At 39.1% G+C, this 20,993-nt stretch overlaps 1 protein-coding gene across 1 annotated transcript in view; it reads right to left on the bottom strand.

Moving 5' to 3' along the window:
- LOC308655927 (cytochrome P450 2J2-like) overlaps positions 1–20,721 on the bottom strand; it is a 35,731-nt gene extending 15,010 nt beyond the window's left edge. The window contains 7 exon segments of the mRNA XM_081306374.1: positions 263–450; positions 2,546–2,687; positions 4,621–4,797; positions 7,950–8,110; positions 8,511–8,660; positions 10,495–10,657; positions 20,417–20,721. Of these exon segments, the coding sequence (XP_081162500.1) occupies positions 263–450; positions 2,546–2,687; positions 4,621–4,797; positions 7,950–8,110; positions 8,511–8,660; positions 10,495–10,657; positions 20,417–20,623 (1,188 nt within the window). The 5' untranslated portion in view covers positions 20,624–20,721.
- Between the last annotated feature and the right edge of the window lie 272 nt (positions 20,722–20,993).

Genomic DNA, 20,993 nt, shown 5'->3' with positions numbered 1-20,993 from the left:
AAAACAAAACAAACACACACACAAACAAACTAGTCTTGGCTTAAACACATTTGAGGTAGGAATCTTTCCTCCTCTATTCCCCTTAATACCTATATCTGGTACAATACATGGAGAAAAAGTTACTATTATATCAAGTATAATGTATCTCCCATCTAGGTGATTCTTTGGGATAGGAATACATGTGACTTTTCAAATACAAATGCAAGTTCTGTGATGGTCTCAAAGACAGGCTTGAAGTCTGAGGCTGGGTGTGCTTCCTTACCTTAGGCAGGTAGTATCCAGCCAAAGTGGTATCAACCACCACTTCTCTGGGGACATTCAGGGGGACGATGTTGCCCATTCTCTGCACCTCGTGGATGACAGCATTGGTGTAGGGCATGAACTCTCTGGTGGCCATGCTTGGCTGCTGCCACTGGCCAAGCACTCTGTCAATCTCAGCATGCACTTTTTCTGGAAGAGAAGAGGGAGATTCTATTATTTTTGAAACTTGTATACTTTCTTCTAAAGATGTAGGATTGTTCTCACCTGTGGTATTTAAATACTGGACAGGTTGCAAAGAAATAAAATGTTCCTTAACCCCAAAGGGCTTAATCAGAATATTGTCAACTCAGTCACTTTTCTTGAGTCTAATTAGGACAAGGAATGGAATACCCAGGATCAATGTGGCTAAGCTTATAGTAGGGTCTTTTCTTATTCAGGCTTCTATGATAAAGTGCCATAAGTAGAGTGGCTTAAAAACAACAGAAATTTATTTCTCATAGATCTGGAGCCTGGGCTGTCTAAGATCAAAGCACCAGCATATCTGGTTCCTGGGGAGGACCCACTTTCTGGTTCAGAGGTGGCACCTAGTTGCTGTGTCCTCACATGTTGCAAGGAGCAAGGCAGCCTGCTGGGAATGTTTCATAGGGGCACTAATGCCATACATGAAGGCTCATCACCTCCCAATACCACCACACTGATAATTAGGTTTCCACACAGGGATTTGGTGAGGAAGACACAAGTATTTGTCTCCTAGCAGATCTGAAGACTCTCACTTCTCAAGGGTAGCATAGGAGTAGAAAGTGAATAGCAGACTCCTTCCTGCTCTACAACATTATGGCTGAAAGGTACTCAGATCCTTTGAGCCTCAATTTTTTCATCTGATTAGTAAGGCTAAGTCAACTGTCAAGTGAAAGATGTTTTGAGAATTACATGAACTCATTTAGGTAAACATTTAACAGGATCAGGATTGGCATGGCTCAGCTCATGGAAACTGCTAGCTGTCTTCCAATATATTTGCCTCCTTTTCTACAGTCATAGAGATTTGAGCTGGCTACCTGACTGTCCAGCTAAAAGCTACTTTTCTTAGATTTTTCTGGGATCAAGTGTAGCTATATGTATGTACGTACGTACGTACGTACGTACGTACACACACACACACACACACACACACACACACCCATAAAGCCTGCATTTGTAAATTAAAATGTGAGAGAAGTAAAGTTTTATTAACAAATATATCCCTAATAGATGGCAAGCACTTCAGTCTTCTCTATTTTTATTTTGGGGGTGTGGGGGCATTGACCTTGATCTACTCAATTGATCTTATGCCTCATTAATAAATTGTTACCCACAGTTCGAGAAACCATGCCACGACTGTTTCCACCCTCCACCTGCCCAAACTGTTCTAGAACCTGGAGAAATAAAAATGTTGGGAATATCCATTGTCCTTGAAAGGATGGCGGTCTGTGGGGAATCCATATATAATGTGCTCTAAGCACAGCAATAGAGGTGCACTGGTCATCTCTGGAGGAAGGAAATGGCAAACAGTTCTAAGCTAGCAATTTCCTACAGGAATGAAGAAACATCTTAGCTAGTAGTATTGGAAGAATTCTTTTAGACGAGTTGGGGATTCAGCATGTGGAGAAACTCAGGAAGCATGTTCTTGACAGAGGGAAGACCAGATATTGTGATTCAGACACTTAGGACAGTGTCAAGGAAATGACACAGAATTCAGTGAAACCACCAATGCGGGATGGGTGCTGCTGAGGCATGAATGGCAGAAAATGGCACATCAGAGGGCATTATTACCAGACTAACGAGTCTAGACAGGGCTGGGGATGTGGCTCTGTGGGGTGACAGACAGCTTGCCTTACATGCATGTGGCCCTGGGTTTGAGGCTCAACAATGGAAAAAAAAAAGGAAACAATAACAAAAATGTGTCTGGGCATTATCAGGGGGAAAGAGGAAGGGATTGCTGAAAAGAATGGAAGAATAAATACTCATATGAGATTGTAACTCTTTGCTGGATCCATTACAAAGTCAGTTGGCCTCATTGTTTTCACCTAGACCTAGAGCTTTGTGCACACAAGGAGTTTAACACTTATCCTATTTGGACTCCTCATATTCCTGTCTAAAAAGTGATGAATGTGTGCATGCTCAAGACGGCACCACCTCCCAATAATTCTGTATTTCCCTGCTCACCAACCAGCTTCTGCCCAACCCTGAGCCATGTGGCCAGGAGGTACCATGTGTCCTGGGCCAGGCACACTCGTGCCATTCTCACCTTGGACTTTTGGATAGAGGGCCATGTAAAGCAGACCCCAGCGCAGTGTTGTAGAAGTTGTCTCAGTTCCAGCAAAGAAGAGGTCCAGGGTGCTGCAGATGAGGTTCCCTTCATCGAAACTTGAAGCATTCTTGTCTGTGTACTAGAAGACAGTTATTTGTTGGTTTATTCAGAGGACTTGTGGTTGCCAAAAAACACTGGGGTTTCATTCAAAGGAAAGAACTTGGAAGGAAAAGTCCTCAGAAGAAATGACTTTCTCCTAAGGGGAAAGTCCCTCCTTAGAGGGCAGCACTATCATTAACTTTGTCTGCAATGGGGCCTGAGAGAAGGGGTAGGTAACTGGAAGTGATGGAAACTTTTTCGATTGTAGTGGATAAAAATCAAAACAACCACTTTTTTTTATGTCTGTAATTCAGGAGAAGCTATTAGTACAGTGGAAAGAGAATGGACTATGAATGAGACAGACTTGGCTTCCAATATCAACCCCATCACTCATTAGATCTCTTATTAGCTATATGACCTAGGATAAGTTATTTAACATCTCTGTACTTCCATTTCCTGCTTTATCAAATGGGAATAAGAAGCATGCCTTAAGATGGCATAATAATTTATGTGGTGTGCAAAAGGGATATAGCAAATACTCAATGAATGTTTGTGCCCATACCAGAAAGTATAAACTGAGTTGCACATTTATAATATTTCCCCATACAGCTTTTGTAGTTTAAACCTCATAGATTCCATCAGCTATTCCTTATAACACTCCATCATCTTTTCTACCTTCTTCTTGAAAGCTTGTTTTTCAACATTGCTGTTAATGTCAATGGTCACACACCTGTACACCATCTAGCAGATAAAGTCTCCTCCTCTTAGGAGGATACGGTGTACATCTCTTTTATTTGCCTATACTTAAGCTGAGGAGTCATCCTTGACTTTTCCTTTCTCTCTAGCCACTCTGGCAGGCATTCAAATTTTAATTCTAAAATTAAAATTAATATTAATTTTATGAATATTTTGCCAATAAGGTGAAATAAGAGCTAAGATGGAAAGAAATTCACCATTCTGCCACCTCCAGATATAGGAATACATGATCTGATGAGTCAAAGATTATAACATTGATTCAGTGTTGTACATTAGCCAGAGGACCACCACGTTCACGGCCTGTATCCACTCAGGGTTTTTTCCCTGATTCTTGTCAGAAAAGTTGGAAAGTGGGTGAGAAGAGGAGGGAGTAGAAGCCCCACTCAGACCTTAAGGTTAAAATCTGGTATCCAGTTAAGCTTTACTTGTATTCTCTGCAGTGACAGCTGAGAGAAGAAGTAGATAACTGGCAAGCTCATCTAAAACAGAGCTTTGAGCTCAATTTCTCTTTTCCCTTTTGTATATAGCTTCTTCAGGTACAGGTAGGGGAAGGTGATGGGGATGAAAAGGGAGTATTGGGGCATTTTCAGGGCCTATAACCAAATGCCATTAAACCTTTGTCTTTGTTTCAAATTGCCTCAGCATCCTGAGTAATTTTTACTCACCTATACGAATTGAACCGTGATCCAAAAAGATGACCTCATGCAAAGACCTGCAACCCGGGTAAGTTAAGTTATATAGCAAAAGGGACTTTGCAGATGTTATTAAACCTAAGGGTTTTGAATTAGGAATATTGTCCTGAATTATACTTACAAGATGGAGGGAAGAAGATCAAAGTCAGAGAGAGAAAGTGTAAAGATGGAAGCAGCGAGACAAGAGAGGAGAGATGATGCTACCCTGGTGCTAAAGATGGAGGCAGGAACCACAAACCAAAGCCTCTGGAAGCTGGGCAAGCCATGGAAACCAAGTCTTAGAGACTTCATAGGATCTAAGCTGGCCAACACATAGACTTTAACCCAGTGAAACTGCATTTGACTTCTGTCATTCAGAACTGGACTTTTGTCATTCAGAACAGTAAGAAAACAAGCAACACATCTGTACCATCTTAAGCCACTGAATTTGTGGTAACTTGTTACAGCTGCTATTGGAAACTAATATACAGCTATTTGTTCTTTAAGAAAAAACAAGAACAAAGGAGACAAATTCGTTTTCCTCACCTTCACCATTTCCTTGAGGTAAGCATCGATAAAGTCTCTTGACTCATCAGGATTCCAGTCTTTCCTGTGTTTTTCAACTTCATGAGAAACAAACAATTTCAGCTTTTCCCAGTTCCTGAAGACAGTTTGATGAGGTCCAGGGAGGAATTTCATTATCCACGGAAAGAGATTGTAGAGCTAATGGCAAAAAACAGAATGATCATGGAGACAGCATGGGGCCACTTTTGCACTTTTAGGGACAGTCTTCTCTTTCCATCTCTTTTATTTGTTTATGCTTAAGCTGAGGAGTCATCCTTGTCTTCTTTCTCTCTAGCCACTCTGGCAGGCATTCAACCCTCCACACACTTCTCATCAGTCCAAGTACTTGCCATGCCAATAGAAACCACCACTGTCTCCTACCCAAATGCTGCCATAGCTTTCAGCAATTTCCTTATTACACTCTTAACCCTGTTCCCAGACTATTTTCCACAGAGCTGCTGGAGTATCATTTAACAGTTGGATTCCTTACCTTTCAATCCTCCAATAGCTTTCCACTACACTTAAGTCTGGCATAATTTCTCTGGCCTCTAAGCCCTACAGAGTTGGCCCCTGCAACCTCACCACCTCCTTTCTATCCTTCCCTGCCACTTTCCACTGGACAGTCCAACCACAGAGGATTAATGCATCCATATAAAATGCTTCCAGAGAAAAGGAAAAAGTAGTTTTGAAGAAATAGCAATCACATTTCTAGCTGACTCTCCCTGGCACCAGTGCAAACCTAGAGGATGTTGAAAGAATATCTTCAGTATGCAAATAGAAAAGAGTCAAATTGTTTTTAATATTTATTTTTCAGGGGCTGGGGATTTGGCTCAAGCGGTAACATGCTCACCTTGAATACCTGGGACACTGGGTTCTATCCTCAGCACCACATAAAATAAAGATGTTGTGTCCACTGAAAAATAAATATTAAAAAATTCTCTCTCTCTCTTTAAAAAATATTTATTTTTAAGTTTTAGGTGGATACAATCTCTCTCTTTTTTTTTTATTTTTATGTGGTGATGAGAATGGAACCCCATGCCTCACGCATGCTAGGCGAGCGTAGTACCACTTGAGCCATATCCTCAGCCCAAGTCAAATTTTTTTAGATACTTAATTTAAGCAAAATAAAGTATCATAAGTTTCTTTAATACACTTGCTGCCTTGGCACCCATTCAATTTGACATGAGTCACTTAAAACCTCATTGTACCATAGCCTTTGGCCTAGTTAAACTTCTCCTTCCTTTGTGATAATAATACAGTTGCTTATTCTTCATATCACTGGTCCCATGGCAACACATCCCATAGCTGCTGACCATGAAATAAACATAATGGTTAATAGTGGAGTCATTTAAATATGTTTCCATCTTAAGCCCAAGAGTGTTTTCTTTAAGCTAGCAATTGACCACCCCCAGGGAAAGCCTGAGAGACCACCATGGCCTTTAATGAAGGCTTGGTCTCACAGGTTCTGTCTCTCTGCCTCTCTCTCTCTCCACCCATTAGTTGAGACCCTCCCATTCTCAGATCTCCCATCAGTCCTTGTGGGCCCTCTCAGTCTCAGGATTTAGGAGTAGTATCTTGCTTGGGTTATTTCATGAGCTTCTATACTGTGTCTTACCTAATCAGCCCTAATCCTGACCCTCCTGCTGCTCAGGGCTCTCCTAGGAAATGGTTAACTTGGCTCATAGCCATTCTCTTGATAGAAATCTAAAGACCAAGTTAGAGGAAATCACAGTGTAAAGATCTTTTTGAATCCAAAAGAATTTACCATCAATTGATCTCCACTAAATTAAATTTAGGAGGGGGCTTTAACATCCAAGATGTTAAAAATAGAAACTGATAAATATATAGGTAAATATAAGCAGATATTGCATGAAACAATAATGATCATGTACTCTCCAGTTAAAAAAAGAACAAACTAAAATACATGATGACAGCGACCTAAAGGAATGACAAGAAGTGTGTTCTGAAAATCATGTATTATTTCGGCAGAGCACAAAGGTATTAATCTCAGATGAAGGCAGTTAATTGTGCATATTAAAAATTTTAGGGTAAAGACTAATATAATAATAATAAAAATTTTAAGGCAAAGACTAAAGAAATAGAAAAAAATCTTAATCTTCTAAATGAATATAGGAAAAAATAAAATATATTTAATAATAATGAGTCAAAACAGAAGAAAAATAGAAGCCACAAAGTGATCATGAATTAGTTTTCATTTGTCAGTAAATTTGATAAAAGAAACTAAGTGCTCCAATAAAAAGAAAAATATTGTCAAATTTGGTACAAAATTTATATTCATTTTTATGCTGTTTAAAAAGAAAACATATAAAATATAAGGGCTGGGCTGGGGATGTGGCTCAAGCCATAGCACACTCTCCTGGCATGTGTGCGGCTCGGGTTCGATCCTCAGCACCACATACAAACAATGATGTTGTGTTCGTCGAAAACTAAAAAATAAATATTAAACAATTTCTCTCTCTCTCTCTCTTTTAAAAAAATATATATAAGGGCCTAGAGAAATAGAATACACTATATACTATATAGCATGAAGTGCTGATGGTTATGTAAATAGTGTAACTAGTTCTGAAATCTTTAGTTATGTTTTATGCCCAGATACATATGTAAGACAAATGACTGTGTCCACATGAACACTAGTAAAAGAATATTGGTAGCAGCTCTATTCATAACATAAAAGCTGGAAAAGCTTTTGTCCAAAAATTTGTCCAAAATTTGTCCAAAAATAGCAAATAGGTTAACAAACAGGGGCATGTTCATACAAGAGAAAGCTAGTCTGCATTAAAAAAAAAAAAATAGGAAGAGCAACCAAAACAGGTGAATCTTAAAACAACACATCAGGAGAGAAACTGCACTCAGAAGGTTGCTTGAGACAGGAAGGAAATGGATATTTTAAAAGTAACATGGAGAGGAGAGATTCAAAGGCAAGGACAATGGCAATATATTCTTTTAAAAAAGAACAACACAAGTACGTAAGTGTATTTCTTCTATAATTTTGTACTCTACAGAAACTTTAGAAATGTTTTTTTTTGCATTTGGTAAATTTTTAACATTATTAAAAACACTAAAGTCAAATAGCTGATTTCAAGTAAGTTTTTGTTAAATTAATTTAAAAATATTACATTTCAATTAAAAGAAGAAGGAGAAGAAGAAGAAGAAGAAGAAGAAGAAGAAGAAGAAGAAGAAGAAGAAGAAGAAGAAGCAGCAGCAGAAGCAGCAGCACCAGCAGCAGCAGCTACGCGTATATGAGATCAGCCCCAATGGCCTTAACCAGCATATAGAAGATGACTGCTTACTTGACAGAATCTCGAAGCTTCCAGAAACGTGACCTCATCCAGTAACTTCAGCAGTTCCTGGAACTGAGCATCCTGGTACTCAAAGCGCTCCCCAAAGGTGATAGAGCAAATGATGTTTGAAACTGCATTGTTGATCTTGAAGTGAGGGTTAAAAGGCTGTCCTGGAGGTAGAGAAAAGTAGAGAGTTCTTCAAAATCATTGGTTTCTTCCTGTTTTCTACAGGAGTCTATTCTAGCTGACACAGATATACCTACTAGAGAATCCTAGAGGAGGTGCTGGCCACAGCCCCCTATATGGGGTCTGTGATACAGCAAGGATACAGTCAATGCCAGGGGGTTGAACTGATAACCAGGACTTAAATACCATAATATGTTTAATGCTTGTCTTTGTGCACTGAATTCTAGCACTCCTTGAAAGAAGTGTCTTGGTATTTGTTTCCTATTGTATCCTCAGAGCCTAGGACAGTGCTAGTCATAGGCAAGCAGTTAGGCACTTAAAAAGTATCTATCTGGTGAATGCATAGGCCACAGGCTCCTGTAAATGCTCTTGTGAAATGCTCACCATTCTCCTCTTTGATTGCCTCAACAAGGTGGTAGGCCTCCTCCTGGATTCGTTCCTCCAGGCTCTTCCTTCCTAAACCAAAGTTCCTTAATGTTGTCAGGGTGAACCTTCTTTGTTCCTTCCATATTTGGCCATTAGACATGATCAATCCTAGGGGGAAAAAGGCAATATTATGGTATTCTGATTCTACTATGCAAATATCTGGCAAATTGTAATGAAATGTGTATCAGATGGAAAAGAGGAGGGACATTAAGGCACCTGAATATTATTCAAAGAAATAAGACCTAAAACAATGAACACAATGGCTAACATTTATTGATTACTTACAACATCAGGTACTTTAGTGTTTTTTTATGTATTACGTAATTTAACACTCACAGAAGCTCTATGGGATAGATACAATTATTGCCCTCCCCTCCTCTGCCCTCCCCTGAATTTTACTGAATGGGAATAAGGGATAAAGGTCATATAGTAATCAGTTAACCAGGTACTCAAATTCAAGTCTCCCTGATTCCAAAACTCATGCTTTAATCAGTAGCCACATAAGTACAGTTCAGTAGTTATGGCAAGCTAAGCACCAAGAATGCACTCAGAGATAAGTCAAAGTCCATAATTGTTAGAAGGCAAAGAAAGGCTTTATAGGAGAGGTCCTAAGTGTGACCTTAAAAGATGAAGGAATCATTCAACAAAGCAAGAGACCAGTGAGTATTCCACACAGAAAGAACAGCATAGGAGAAGGGGGAAAACATCCTGTTGTGTGCAAAATACCACCATCCATTTCACTACACAGGCAATGCCTTCCACTTCCCCATGGTTACTCCTCAACTTCTTGTGATACCTGGCTTTGGCTCTGTTTTGGGAAACAAGACTGATGGAGAAGCAGCAAGCAATACTCAGAGAGGAGAACTCCAAACTCTATTTTATGCTGGTGAGCCCGGAGGAAAACAAAACTCCAAATTCTGAGCCCTGATCCACAGTTTCTCACAACATTTATTCATGATTTCATGTCATCTTAGACCTATCCTATCATTGGGGCTTTTTTCTCTTAAAATTATTCCTAAGCTACTCTGCTAAAGGACCTGTGCAGGGTCTCTAACATGCTCACAGAAACAGGTAGGAAGAAAGGGCTCTTTCAAGAGGGGGTAGTAGGATCCCTAGGGCAGTTATTTACAATTCAAAAGGTTAATCAACCCATGGTTAATTAGGCTTCCAAGAGAAAGGCTGAGAGAGGGGAGAGCAACTGACCCTTCCCCAGGCATAGTTTTCTTACCATAACATTTTTAAAAAATATTTTTTTAGATGAATGATGAGAATTGAGCCCAGTGTCTCACATGTGCTAGGCAAGCGCTCTACCACTGAGCCACAGCCTCAGTCCCTCTTACCATAACATTTTTATAATTAAGTTCACAACCAGGTCTGGTTTTGCCATCACAGCTCCACCAACCCAGTGAAATGTCCCTCCTTGCAGTCAGTCCAGGGCTATCTTTTAACCTCGTTTCACTTGGTCTTTTAGCAGCAATATGAAATGCTTTTTTCTTGCACACTCATTTCTGGTGGAATTCAGGGTATACACTTCCATATTTTCTTCTTAATTCCTTCCAGAAACTGCTTATATCCTTTTCTGTTTCATCTTCTGTCAAATCTTGAAATGACAGAGTTCTTTCAAGATTAGGTCTGAAGCTTCTTCACACACTGTCTCCTCCTCTGTTATAATTAGGTGATGTGGTTACTTCATTATCAAAGCATCCAGAGTTTGTGCAGGACACCTGGTTTCTCCAAAATCTCTATCAGGAAGTACTCAGACAAATGTTTAGAAGGAGATGTTTTCAACCAGGAAATGTGGGCATTTGGCTTTTTATAATGGAAGGCATTTATTTCATAATGAGGTTAACTTCTGGAACTGTCAGAAAATTATAGGCATAGAGGCATAGTGAAGAGACCATAGCATTTCAAATGCACACCTTATTGTCATCAATAAACTTACCATTTTCCCTAAAGATACGTTCTCGGAGAGGCGTTACAGGGCGGTGCAGGAAGAACTGGTCTGTCTGAGAAAGAACTTCTTTGATTAAGGGCAGTCCAGTTATGAGCACTGCAGACACGTTACCAAAATCCAGGCTAAGAACATTCCCATATTTCTTCACCAACTGAAAAACAGTTATAGTCACAGTTGAACATGCACTTTTCGGTGTCTGGGGACACAGGGCATGTGTGAAGCTAAAAGGACTCACATTGAGGGAAGTGTGTGTGATAGGAATAGTTCTGAACTTTTTCTCCTCAACTAAACTCAAATTTAGTTCACGGAGAGATTGGAAGTTTCCTTATGAACATATATTCATATATTCAACCAGTATGAATAGAGTGAGCATCTACCATGTGTCACTAAAAGAAGGCATAAAGATATGACTTACTAAAATAAACAAGGTCCCAAACCTGAGGCATCCTATAGTTTAGTGAAAGCAGAAAATACAGCACATCTGAACTCCAAAATTTGCTGGGTATGTTTTTCTTTTCTTTTTCTTATGGGAAGGGGGAATCTTATTTTTTTTAATATGATTTTCTGGGTTATCAATATCCATTTTCAATTTAGTGGGTTTTTAATTTTAGTATTTTAACAACTTGTATTAATTTATATAAATAATCTTTATCTAAAGATATTAAATAGCCCTTAAGATTTTGTTTTTCCTATATACATTTTTTGTGTCTTCATATTATATTATTTTGTCTATAAGGTTTATGTTGGGTATGTTTAATGTAAGTCTGGTGTAGCAAATATGGAATTTAAGAATTTAAATCTTTTTTTTTCTTTTGTTAGGTTGTAGCTTTAACTTATGTTAGTGTCTTCTTTATTTCAAAAGTAAAGAAGACAACAAAATGTGATAATTTGTAGAAAAAAAGCAGAAGTGAAATGAGCTTATCAAGAAATATGTCAAGAGAAAAGGATTAATGGTACTAACTCTTGATAGAGTCAATAACTCTTGATGTTGACCTGAAGCTAGGAATTATGGCTAAAAGTATCTCCTAAAAGTACCTCCATTTATCTAGGGAGGAAGATCCCTTTAGTAGTGCAGGCGCACTAAGGTAACTTCTGACCAGCAATTGACCCCAGTGCTGATATTAACATAGGATTGACTTATAGATGAAGCCCCCTGAAATAAAATGGCCACCATGACAGTTCTGGAGAGGACCAACTAAGGTCTAAAACTCCACTGCCTCACGTGAAGGAAGAGTTGAACACCTGATTGGCAAAGAGTACAGAAGGTGGTCCTCAGTCTCCTGGTAAACATCAAATAGGAATGAAATTGGGGGTAGCATTGTTTACTTTGTCATTCTTTATTGGAGATGGCCCATTCTCTCCCTTGAGAGTGCTTTTTGCTAATCCCTCACTTTTTTTTTTAGTTTTTTTTTCTTTTCACCTCACTTTCTCTTCTAATAAAGTTCTCTTATCTGACTTTTGGTGTCTGACTTTAAATCTTCTTCATCAGAACACAAGAACCGAAGTTTGGAGTTTCAGCTCCCTGCTTTCCTGTGACACTTTTATTAAGATAAATCAAAATATCAGTAACCAGAGGAGAAAGCCTCTTCCTCAGCATGTGCCAAATAACAGGAAGTGCTTTACACGGTGCAGGCCACATATGGAGAGACTGTTCCAGCTCTGGAGCTATGGGAGGATCTTGGATCTGGGGTTCACCAACTGTGGGCTCTAGGGAAAGTTCCTTCATTTTTCTGAGCCTCAGTTTACCTATTATAAAAGAGAAAAAATTAATTCTCCCTCCTAAAGTTCTGTGATGAAGAATGAGAGCAGCGATATGAAAGGCACTTTATTTTCTGGTTCCAGGCACACAGCCACCCAGAGAGGCTCCATATGAATGAGTTTTGTGTGTAAAGGAATGTGGATGCACCCTCAGGGTGACAGTGAGGACAGGAGCACACTAAAATGCAGGAGGAATGTGCTAGTGGTCAGAAACAGCTGTCTTCCCTGGGTGCCATGGTGGGCATCTTTCATGCTTTATCTCACTAATCTAATGGTCACTCTGTGTAGTAAGGACTTTACTCATCTTGTTGCAGAGAAAAATGGAGGTAGCTGAAGTGATATAGCAAGGTGACAAAGCTATTTAGTAGTAGAGGGAACTTGCCAAACATTTTGTAAGATTTGAGGCTAGAGATGTGAATTTGGGATGGCTCTAGGAATTTAAAAGTTTAGTGGGAATAAGAAAGTGAAAGTGAGAAGGAAAGGGAAGGTGAGAGACATGGTGTAAGGGATGATAGGGAAAGAGATATTAGATTGGGATGAATATGCACAAGTGTGCAAGTTTGTGCAAATATGGGTTGGAAAATAGCATATGATCATTAATCAAAATTCCTTTCAACCTTTCTATTCAAGAATGATCCCTAAGTAGACCCGCCCTCTGTTTTTTGTCTGCCTGGATCTGGTCCAGCTATAGCAGTTGTACCAGACAGAAAGGCTCAATTCCTGCAATTATCTGTGGCCTCCCTCCACATCTCCATCTCCACACACTTAACATTCCACCATGATGCTCTTAGAGCTCTGGACCTAACATTGGTTCCATCAGAGCAGACTCAATGGATGCAGTCTCATCCCACCATCCTGTATTCACCTTAAAGACAAAGCCTGAGCTTAGTTCTTCCATTTTTCTTTTGATCTAAAGTCCTGGGTTAATCTCCATTCATTTTTAGAAGTCTACCCTGTCTTGCTAGCAAGGGAAAAGCCAAAACTTACAAAGTAATTGTAATGGTCCACATATGTCAAATTTGTTATTTCATCTTGATGAAAGCCTAGACAACATTTTTAAGCCTTTCAAGAATTCACTGGCTAATTTAGAACTTCAATTAAGATTTTTGTTTGTTTGTTTAGCTGAAAATTTCAAGTTAACTTAAGTGACTCCTAAATGGCAATGCATATAATCTAGAATCTAACTTTTATTTGGAGGGATTTAGATCTTCAATGCTATTTACTGAAATTAACTACAGCATTCCATCTTTACCAGTTCTTTGCCCTGGTGTATTTTTGTTCATCAGAACTAAATCAAAACCTTTTATGGCATTATCAAGTATGTAAACATGGATAGGTTAAATGACCTCCTGGAGCTCTAGAACTGATTATTGCAGCGTTCAGTAATTCTTAAATGTACCCAGTCTCTCAACCAATTCAATATTGATTGAATGATCCAGAGTGCATCTGAGATTTCATAAGGTAGAGCAAACTTTTCAATAGATATCGTCAAACAAGTCATTTAAAAAAAATTTTAAACAGAGAGTAAAGGAAGAAAAGAGGTTAAAATTTATGAGATGGTTCAGAAGGCTAAAACAGGCTTAAGATGAGAAATGAAAATAGAAAAAGAAAAAGGATTGACATAAAAGTTATAAAAGGCAAACAAAAAGAAATGGGGACAGGAAATTCAATAGTGGGAATAAAAACTCCAACTGTAGGATTCAGCTTACAAAACAAAGTGTAGTTAAATGAATGTTTAGAATAAACAAAATTAAAGTGAAAGGTTAGTGAGACAAGAGATTGAACTACTATGACCAAAAGATTCTAACTTAATCTAAGCTCTTATAAGAGACAGCAGAACAAAGACACTAAAAGAGAGGAAAAGAAAGAAAAGGACCAGGGTACCAATTCACACTTCAAGCATCAGCAGGTAAGAGGTTTTATTTTTCAGTTGTCACTAGCACTGAGCCATACATGTGTGCACGTGTGTGTGTGTGTGTGTGTGTGTGTGTCACTAAAAATGCATGCTGCTTTTGTATTTTTCTCAGATTTAACATTTTTCCTTCTTTCTACATGTTGTATTTTTCAATCACCTGTTTATATCTTTCAAACATTTTTTATGGGGTGTTCAACATTTTTCCTATTGATACATAGAACCCCTAGTAAAAAGTCACTAATATAATTTTATCCTTATTATGTAAAAATCTACAAATATAATCTAATGTCCTATAGAGGGTAATAATTATATCTATCCCATAGAGCTTCTATGAGTGTTAAATTACATAATACATAAAAAACACTAAAGTACCTGATGTTGTAAGTAATCAATAAATGTTAGCCATTGTGTTCAATGCTTTAGGTCTTATTTCTCTGAATAATATTCAGAATGTCAGCTATTAAGAATACAAATAACAATAAGTGTTGGCAAGGATGAGGGGGAAAAGGCACACTCATACATTGCAGGTGGGACTGCAAAATGGTGCAGCCAATATGGAAAGCAGTATGGAGATTCCTTGGAAAATTGGGAATGAACCACCTTAGACTCAGCTATCCAACTCCTTGGTCTATACTCAAAGGACATAAAAACCGCATACTACAGGGACACAGCCACATCAATGTTTATTGCAGCACAATTCACAGTAGCTAAACTGTGGAACCAACCTAGATGCCCTTCAGTAGTTGAATGGATAAACAAAATGTGGGATATATACATAATGGAATGTTAGTCAGCAATACAATAGAACAAAATCATGACATTTGTAGGTAAATGGATGGAGTTGGAATATACAAGGCTAAGTGAAGTTAGCCAATCCCAAAAAACGAAATGCCGAATGTTTTCTCTGATATAAGGAGGCTGATTCATAGTGGAGTTGGGAAGGGGAGTATGGGAAGATTAGACAAACTCTAGATAGGGAAAAGGGGAGAAAGAAGGAGGGAGGGGGAAAGGAGTATAAAAAAGATGGAGGAATGAGATGGATATCATTACCCTAAGTATTGTTTGAACACACACACACACATACACACACACACACACACACACTATTCTCTTAGTGTGTACGTGTTGCCTTTATAACTAAAAAGCATTTTTATCCCATAAAGAAGAAGAGAAACCTAGAGAAACAAGAAATGAAGTTTTATAACAGTGGTTCGAATCTTTTTGAGTATGGAATCGTTGAAAATCTAGTATATGTCATGGATCTGCTCTCTAGTAGAACCTTGTACAACTAAAAACAGTTGTGCATGACTGTATATACTCTTGCTAAGCATAATGGTCTCACAGGTTACCTCTTGAGAAAGAGCGACTGTACAGAAAAAAAGTACAATGCATAGCACATGACATATGCTATAATGCTGGCAGAAAGGGGTGTGAAGTATTAGAGGAAGAGATGAATTTCCACCACAGATATCAGATATTACTTGAGCCAGATATTGAAAATTGTATTTTAGCCAGATCTTAAATGAAGGCAAGGATATCAGCAAAAGGGCATTCATTATGAAGACAGAGACACTTTTCCGTTGTGGGCACTGCACATACAAATGCAAAGGCAGAAAATGTGGGTGTCTGGGAAAAAAGGACTCATTCTGTCCTTGAGTGAAAGGTTCATTGAAGAGCATGACCTATGCTGAAGGTCTAGGCCCAGCGCTGGGGGATTCAATAAGTCCTTAACTTCAAGAAGCTCACAATCTAACGGAGCATACAGATAACTTCTTATTGTTACTATTCCATCCTTAAGTTGTTTGATGTGGGAAAGTATAGAAGCACACAGAGAAAAGAGTTTCTTCTCAGGTGCCAAGGAAGATGGGTGACAGTGCTGATGTGGTAATCTTTAGACCCAGGAGTGAAATATTTGGATCTTACTTGGTAACAGATAACAGAACCTGGAAATATCTGAGTAGGAGAGGTGAAGTGCGCTAAGGGTCTGGACTTAGGAGTCACACAACCTGTTTGAATCCAGGTCTGCTTCTTATTTCATGTGTAATTTGGGGATAAATTATTTAACTTTTCTGTGTTTTGGTTTCTATTTCTATAAAATAGGGAACATTACTAGTTCCTATTTTAGGATTATTGTGATAAGTAACCATAATAATAAAATGAATAATGAAAGTATTACTGCTAATATTTCAGGGAGTATAATTTAGGAAGAGGGCTCTGATAATGGCAGCATCTAAGGAATGCAGGGACAGAGACCAGAGAGGGGGCTGATGGGACTCATCCAGCAACCAGGACACATAAACGATGCCCAGCCTGTAACCAACAACTGGCTTTTCTATAAGCTATTACAGAAAAGGGAAGAATAAAAAATATAGAAATATAGAAATAAGCACATCTACATGCTAGGCATCCTGGCAAAACTTGATATTCATAAACTTATTTTATACTTATAATAATCCCACAAAGTATACCTAGTTTTCAGAAAAAAGAGGCACAAAGATTTAGCACATAGCTAGTGGAAATAAAGTTTGGGCTCTTTACAGTCCCCTCTGTAGGTCTCATCCTTCATTGAAGGGATAAAGATATTTTCTTTCTGTTCTCTGAGTGATGGAGCTGCCTAGGTTTTAGCTGGCATCATAATTATATCTCTCAGCCTATCTAGGTGTAACCAGTGGGATGTGAATAGTGGTTATGTGTGCATCTTCTGGGTGAAAGCCTTAAATGAAAGCTGCTTGCTCACCACCTCCATTTCCCCTTCTCATGAGCCAGAACCCACACATGATGGTGGTGGTGAAGGACCAGAGCAATATCATAAGGAACTGGAGATTTTGGATGACATTGTGGTACAGAACAGCATCTCTATCCTGGACTTCCTGCCTATATCTGAACTCTTTTGTAAGAGAGAAAGAAATTTCAACCTTGTTGACACCATTGTATTTTGGGTCTCTTTGTAAAAAGCAGCTTGCTGTGCATGCTAACTAATAAATTGACCCATCTTATGTACAGTCCTTCCGCTTAGCCCAATAAGACTTTCTTTCATTTCAATACGGGTTCCTATAATAAGCCATCTAGCAGTGATGGAGAAAGCTTACAAAGTGTGAGAGGGAGGGAAAGCAAAGTCCCCCACATGCCACACACACAAGCTGCTGGCTCGGATTCCCCCTGGCCCCCGGGGCTTGGGCCCAGCCCTGGTTTCTTGTGTGCACGCCAAAGAGGCCAGCTCACAAGGCCTTGAAAGATTTGTGGTTTCTGTTTTCATATTCAGCCTATAACGGTCATGTGGGAACGTCCTGACCTGCTTGGGTCTGATAAGGTTCCTGGTTGAAGGCTTAGTATGAGTCAACAAGAACCATCTGTTCCCCCTCCGTCCTTGCTTCCGCCTACCAGTAACTTTCCATTCTGTCTGCAAGAAATATATAAGTATGAGCTGAGATAATAAAGTCAGTCTCTCCTGGATGAAGAACCTTGGTGTCCTGTGAACTCTTTTAACCCCAACGTCTCTCGCCGGACTCGGTCCATTTCGCTGGACGCGGCAACAAGCCAGTTTCTTTCTGGTCTCTTCACTGTGTTTTAGTTCATGCCACATCCCCATTTAAAATATCCTATCATTTTAATCCATTCACCTGCCAGAAATTCCTTTAAAATTCAATCCAATTAATTCCAACATTCCACAAAAGGTTATCTTCAGGATTTCCCATCCACAGTGATCCTATTTCCTAGTATCCATTTGGGTGATGGGAGTTTGTAAAACTCTCTTCATCAGACACTGTCTGGGGCAGTGCCTGGCATGGTAAGTATTTAATAAATGTTTGTTGAAGAAATACATATACAAATAAATAGCTTATAACTATGTCAAGAAAAGTCAATTATTCTCTACTAACATCATGCAGAGTCAAGTAGCATAGGAGAGAATAAGTTTCAAGTCAAATATTTTTGGATTCAAGCCCGTGCTTTGCCATTATCCTATGAATAACCTGGGAAAATCACATTACATTTGTTCTCAGTTTTCTCAGTGGTAAAATGGAAATGCCACCAGATGGTACCTAACATTTATACCTATCATGAAGGTTAAATGAAGAGGAACATAAAAATTCTGACACAAGACCTATCAGGTTCTATTATATATACAACTATATAATCTATCAATAAAAATGTGGAAAAAAAGACCTTAATACTTAATGTTTCCCAATTTCATGAAGATAAATTTAATAGTATCATTACTAAATTATGCCATTTAATTTTATTTGCTTTACATCAGAAATATAAAAATGCAAACCTAAATAAAATAAAAACTAAATTGTGATTAAAAATATCATTGGACTGGGAATAAGATCCTAGTCTCAGTTTCATCAACTGGCTAGAGTTTTGGTTTGGTTTTGTGATACTGAGAATTAATCCCTGAGGAACTCTACCACCGGCCACATCTCCATCCTTTTTTTATATTTTATTTTGAGACAGAGTCTCACTAAGATTGCCCAGGTTGGCCTCAAACTTGCAATCCTTCTTATGAGTAGGTGGGATTACAGCTCATCAGTAGCCAGTTTTGTGATATTAGGATAATCATTTAACTTCTCTAGTCCCATCTATCCTAATAGAAAAAGAAGGACATAGATCAAACTTCTTAATCTAGACCAATTATCACAGACAAAACTCCAAGAAAATCCTACTACCTTTAGCCAAAAGACTAGGAAAAGAGGAGCCCAACAGGACAGAAACATTTGAGTCTTCTAATTCTCTGTCCTGGAGGCAAACATCATGAAGATGTGGCCTTCCTTGCCCCTGAAGGGTGTTGCTGCAGTGGAAAGCATGATACAACCTCATCTTTCTCCCTCTTCTTATGTCCTATCTCTGCAGAATTGTGACTTTCACCCCTGAACTCCAGTAAAGACTCTCTAAAGGGCATAGTTCTAATCTCCACCTTCTCCTACAGTGATAAGGAATTACTCTTCCCTATGGTACAGACGTGGAAAGACCTTTGACTTCTACCTCTGAAGAAAGGCAGAAGTTATCTTATTCCTGGGGTACCTCCCTTCTGCCTCTATTTTCCAAGAAACCTGTTCCTCCAAGAAACTCCCAAACTAGAATTCTAGGTCCAGTGAAAATAGACTTCAGAAAGGAAGGTGAAATAAACATATTTTGAGATGAAAGAAAGTTAAGAGAATTATTTGCCAGCAACCCAGCTCTGAAAGAATAGCTAAGGAAAGTTCTTCACATCATAAAGGAAATTATAAACTTGGAACAAGAGAAATGAAGAAAAAGCAACAAATTGTGTAAATAAATGGATAAGTACAATAGACTGTTCTTGCTTTTTTAAAATTGCATCTGACATTTAAAATCAAAATTATAATATTGTGGTTCTCAGTGCATGTAGATATAATGTGTGAAGACAATTATAAAGTGTGAAGGTCAAGAGTCCTAAATTGTTACGTCTATCTTTCACTTGAAGTGGAAAATTCTTGCAATGGTGGAGTCTATTAAGCTACTAATGTAGCTCATAATATTTAGAGCAACCACATTTAAAAAGAGATATGCTTCAAAACACTACAGATGAATAAAAATTGACTGATAAGAGAAGTGTCCAAGTAGCTCACAGAAAGACAGGAAGGGGAAACAGGAATGAAAAACAGAGCAACAAACAAACTACCCCGGAAAAAAATAAAATAAATGGTAGACTTAAACACTAACACAGCAATGAATATATTAAGTAGAAATGTTCTACTTTCACCTATTTAAGGACAGAGATAGGCATAATTTTAAAAAATCAATCAAGTATCTGTTGTCTACAAGAATTCATTTCAAATATGATTATAAAAAGTGGGTTAAAAGTAAGGCAATAAAGAAGTAAATACTACTCATATAATAATCAAAAGACAGCTGATATTGCTATATTATATCAAATGAAGTTAGGTCAAAGAAAATTACCAGGGATAAAGAAGGACATTACAATAAAAAAAGAATGTCAATAATGTTTAAGAAGAAAACAAATGAGTTAAGAAAGGTAACCTATGTAGCACACTTAAAAAGTAAACATTTAAATCTCCTGTGCCACTAGAAAGGGCAGGTAGGTAGAATGATGCCACATTTCTGGTAAGGTAAACAAAGCTCAAAGTGGGATTTAGCAGGTTAGCAGCATGAGCTGCCCAGCCACCCATCCTCTTGCCCCAGGTCCCCAGAATGTCCCTTGTCCTGAAAGTCAGGGTTAGTATATGGACGCAGTCGGGCACCTTCGCCCCTTCCTACCTTTTGAACATCCAAGTGCGAATTCTCAATGTTAACTTCAAATAAGTTGCCAAAGAAGGGTAGAGGCCAGGGCCCTGGGGGGTAGTTCTTTGGGCGCCGTCTTTTGAAGTCAGCAAACAACAAAAAGAGGACCGCACCCACCAGCAAAGTCCGGGCATGGAGTCCTGCCCATAAGGCGGTCGCCAGAGAGACCACCTCTGTGAGCATGGCTCAAAAAGCTCTGGCTCTTCTAGAATCCAAACTATTCTGCTCCAATTGTCTCCTGCTGTCAGTGTAGCCCCTTGCTCCTACGCCCCGCCCCGCGCCGCGCCCCGCGCCGCGCCCCGCGCCCCGCGCCGCGCCCCGCGCCCCGCGCCCCGCCCTACGCCCCGCCTCTGCCCGGCCTTCTGCCAGGCCCCTCCTTCCCGGGGCCCCTCCTTCAGGCTCTTCTCCAGACCTCCCCCAAGTCAGGCCACGCCCCCTAACTCCCTCAGCCTCTTACCCAGCCCAGTTCTTGGCAGAGAAAATGCCTGGAGCTGAGATTCTTGGGCGGCAACACAATTGACAAATACTTGGCTAGGACCGGTTACTTTTCGAT

Source organism: Spermophilus citellus (assembly GCF_964194105.1).
Source record: "Spermophilus citellus genome assembly, chromosome: 9".
Lineage (NCBI taxonomy): Eukaryota > Metazoa > Chordata > Mammalia > Rodentia > Sciuridae > Spermophilus > Spermophilus citellus.
Note: the sequence above shows the minus strand (reverse complement) of the source record. Positions and strands in the feature narration are given on the sequence as shown.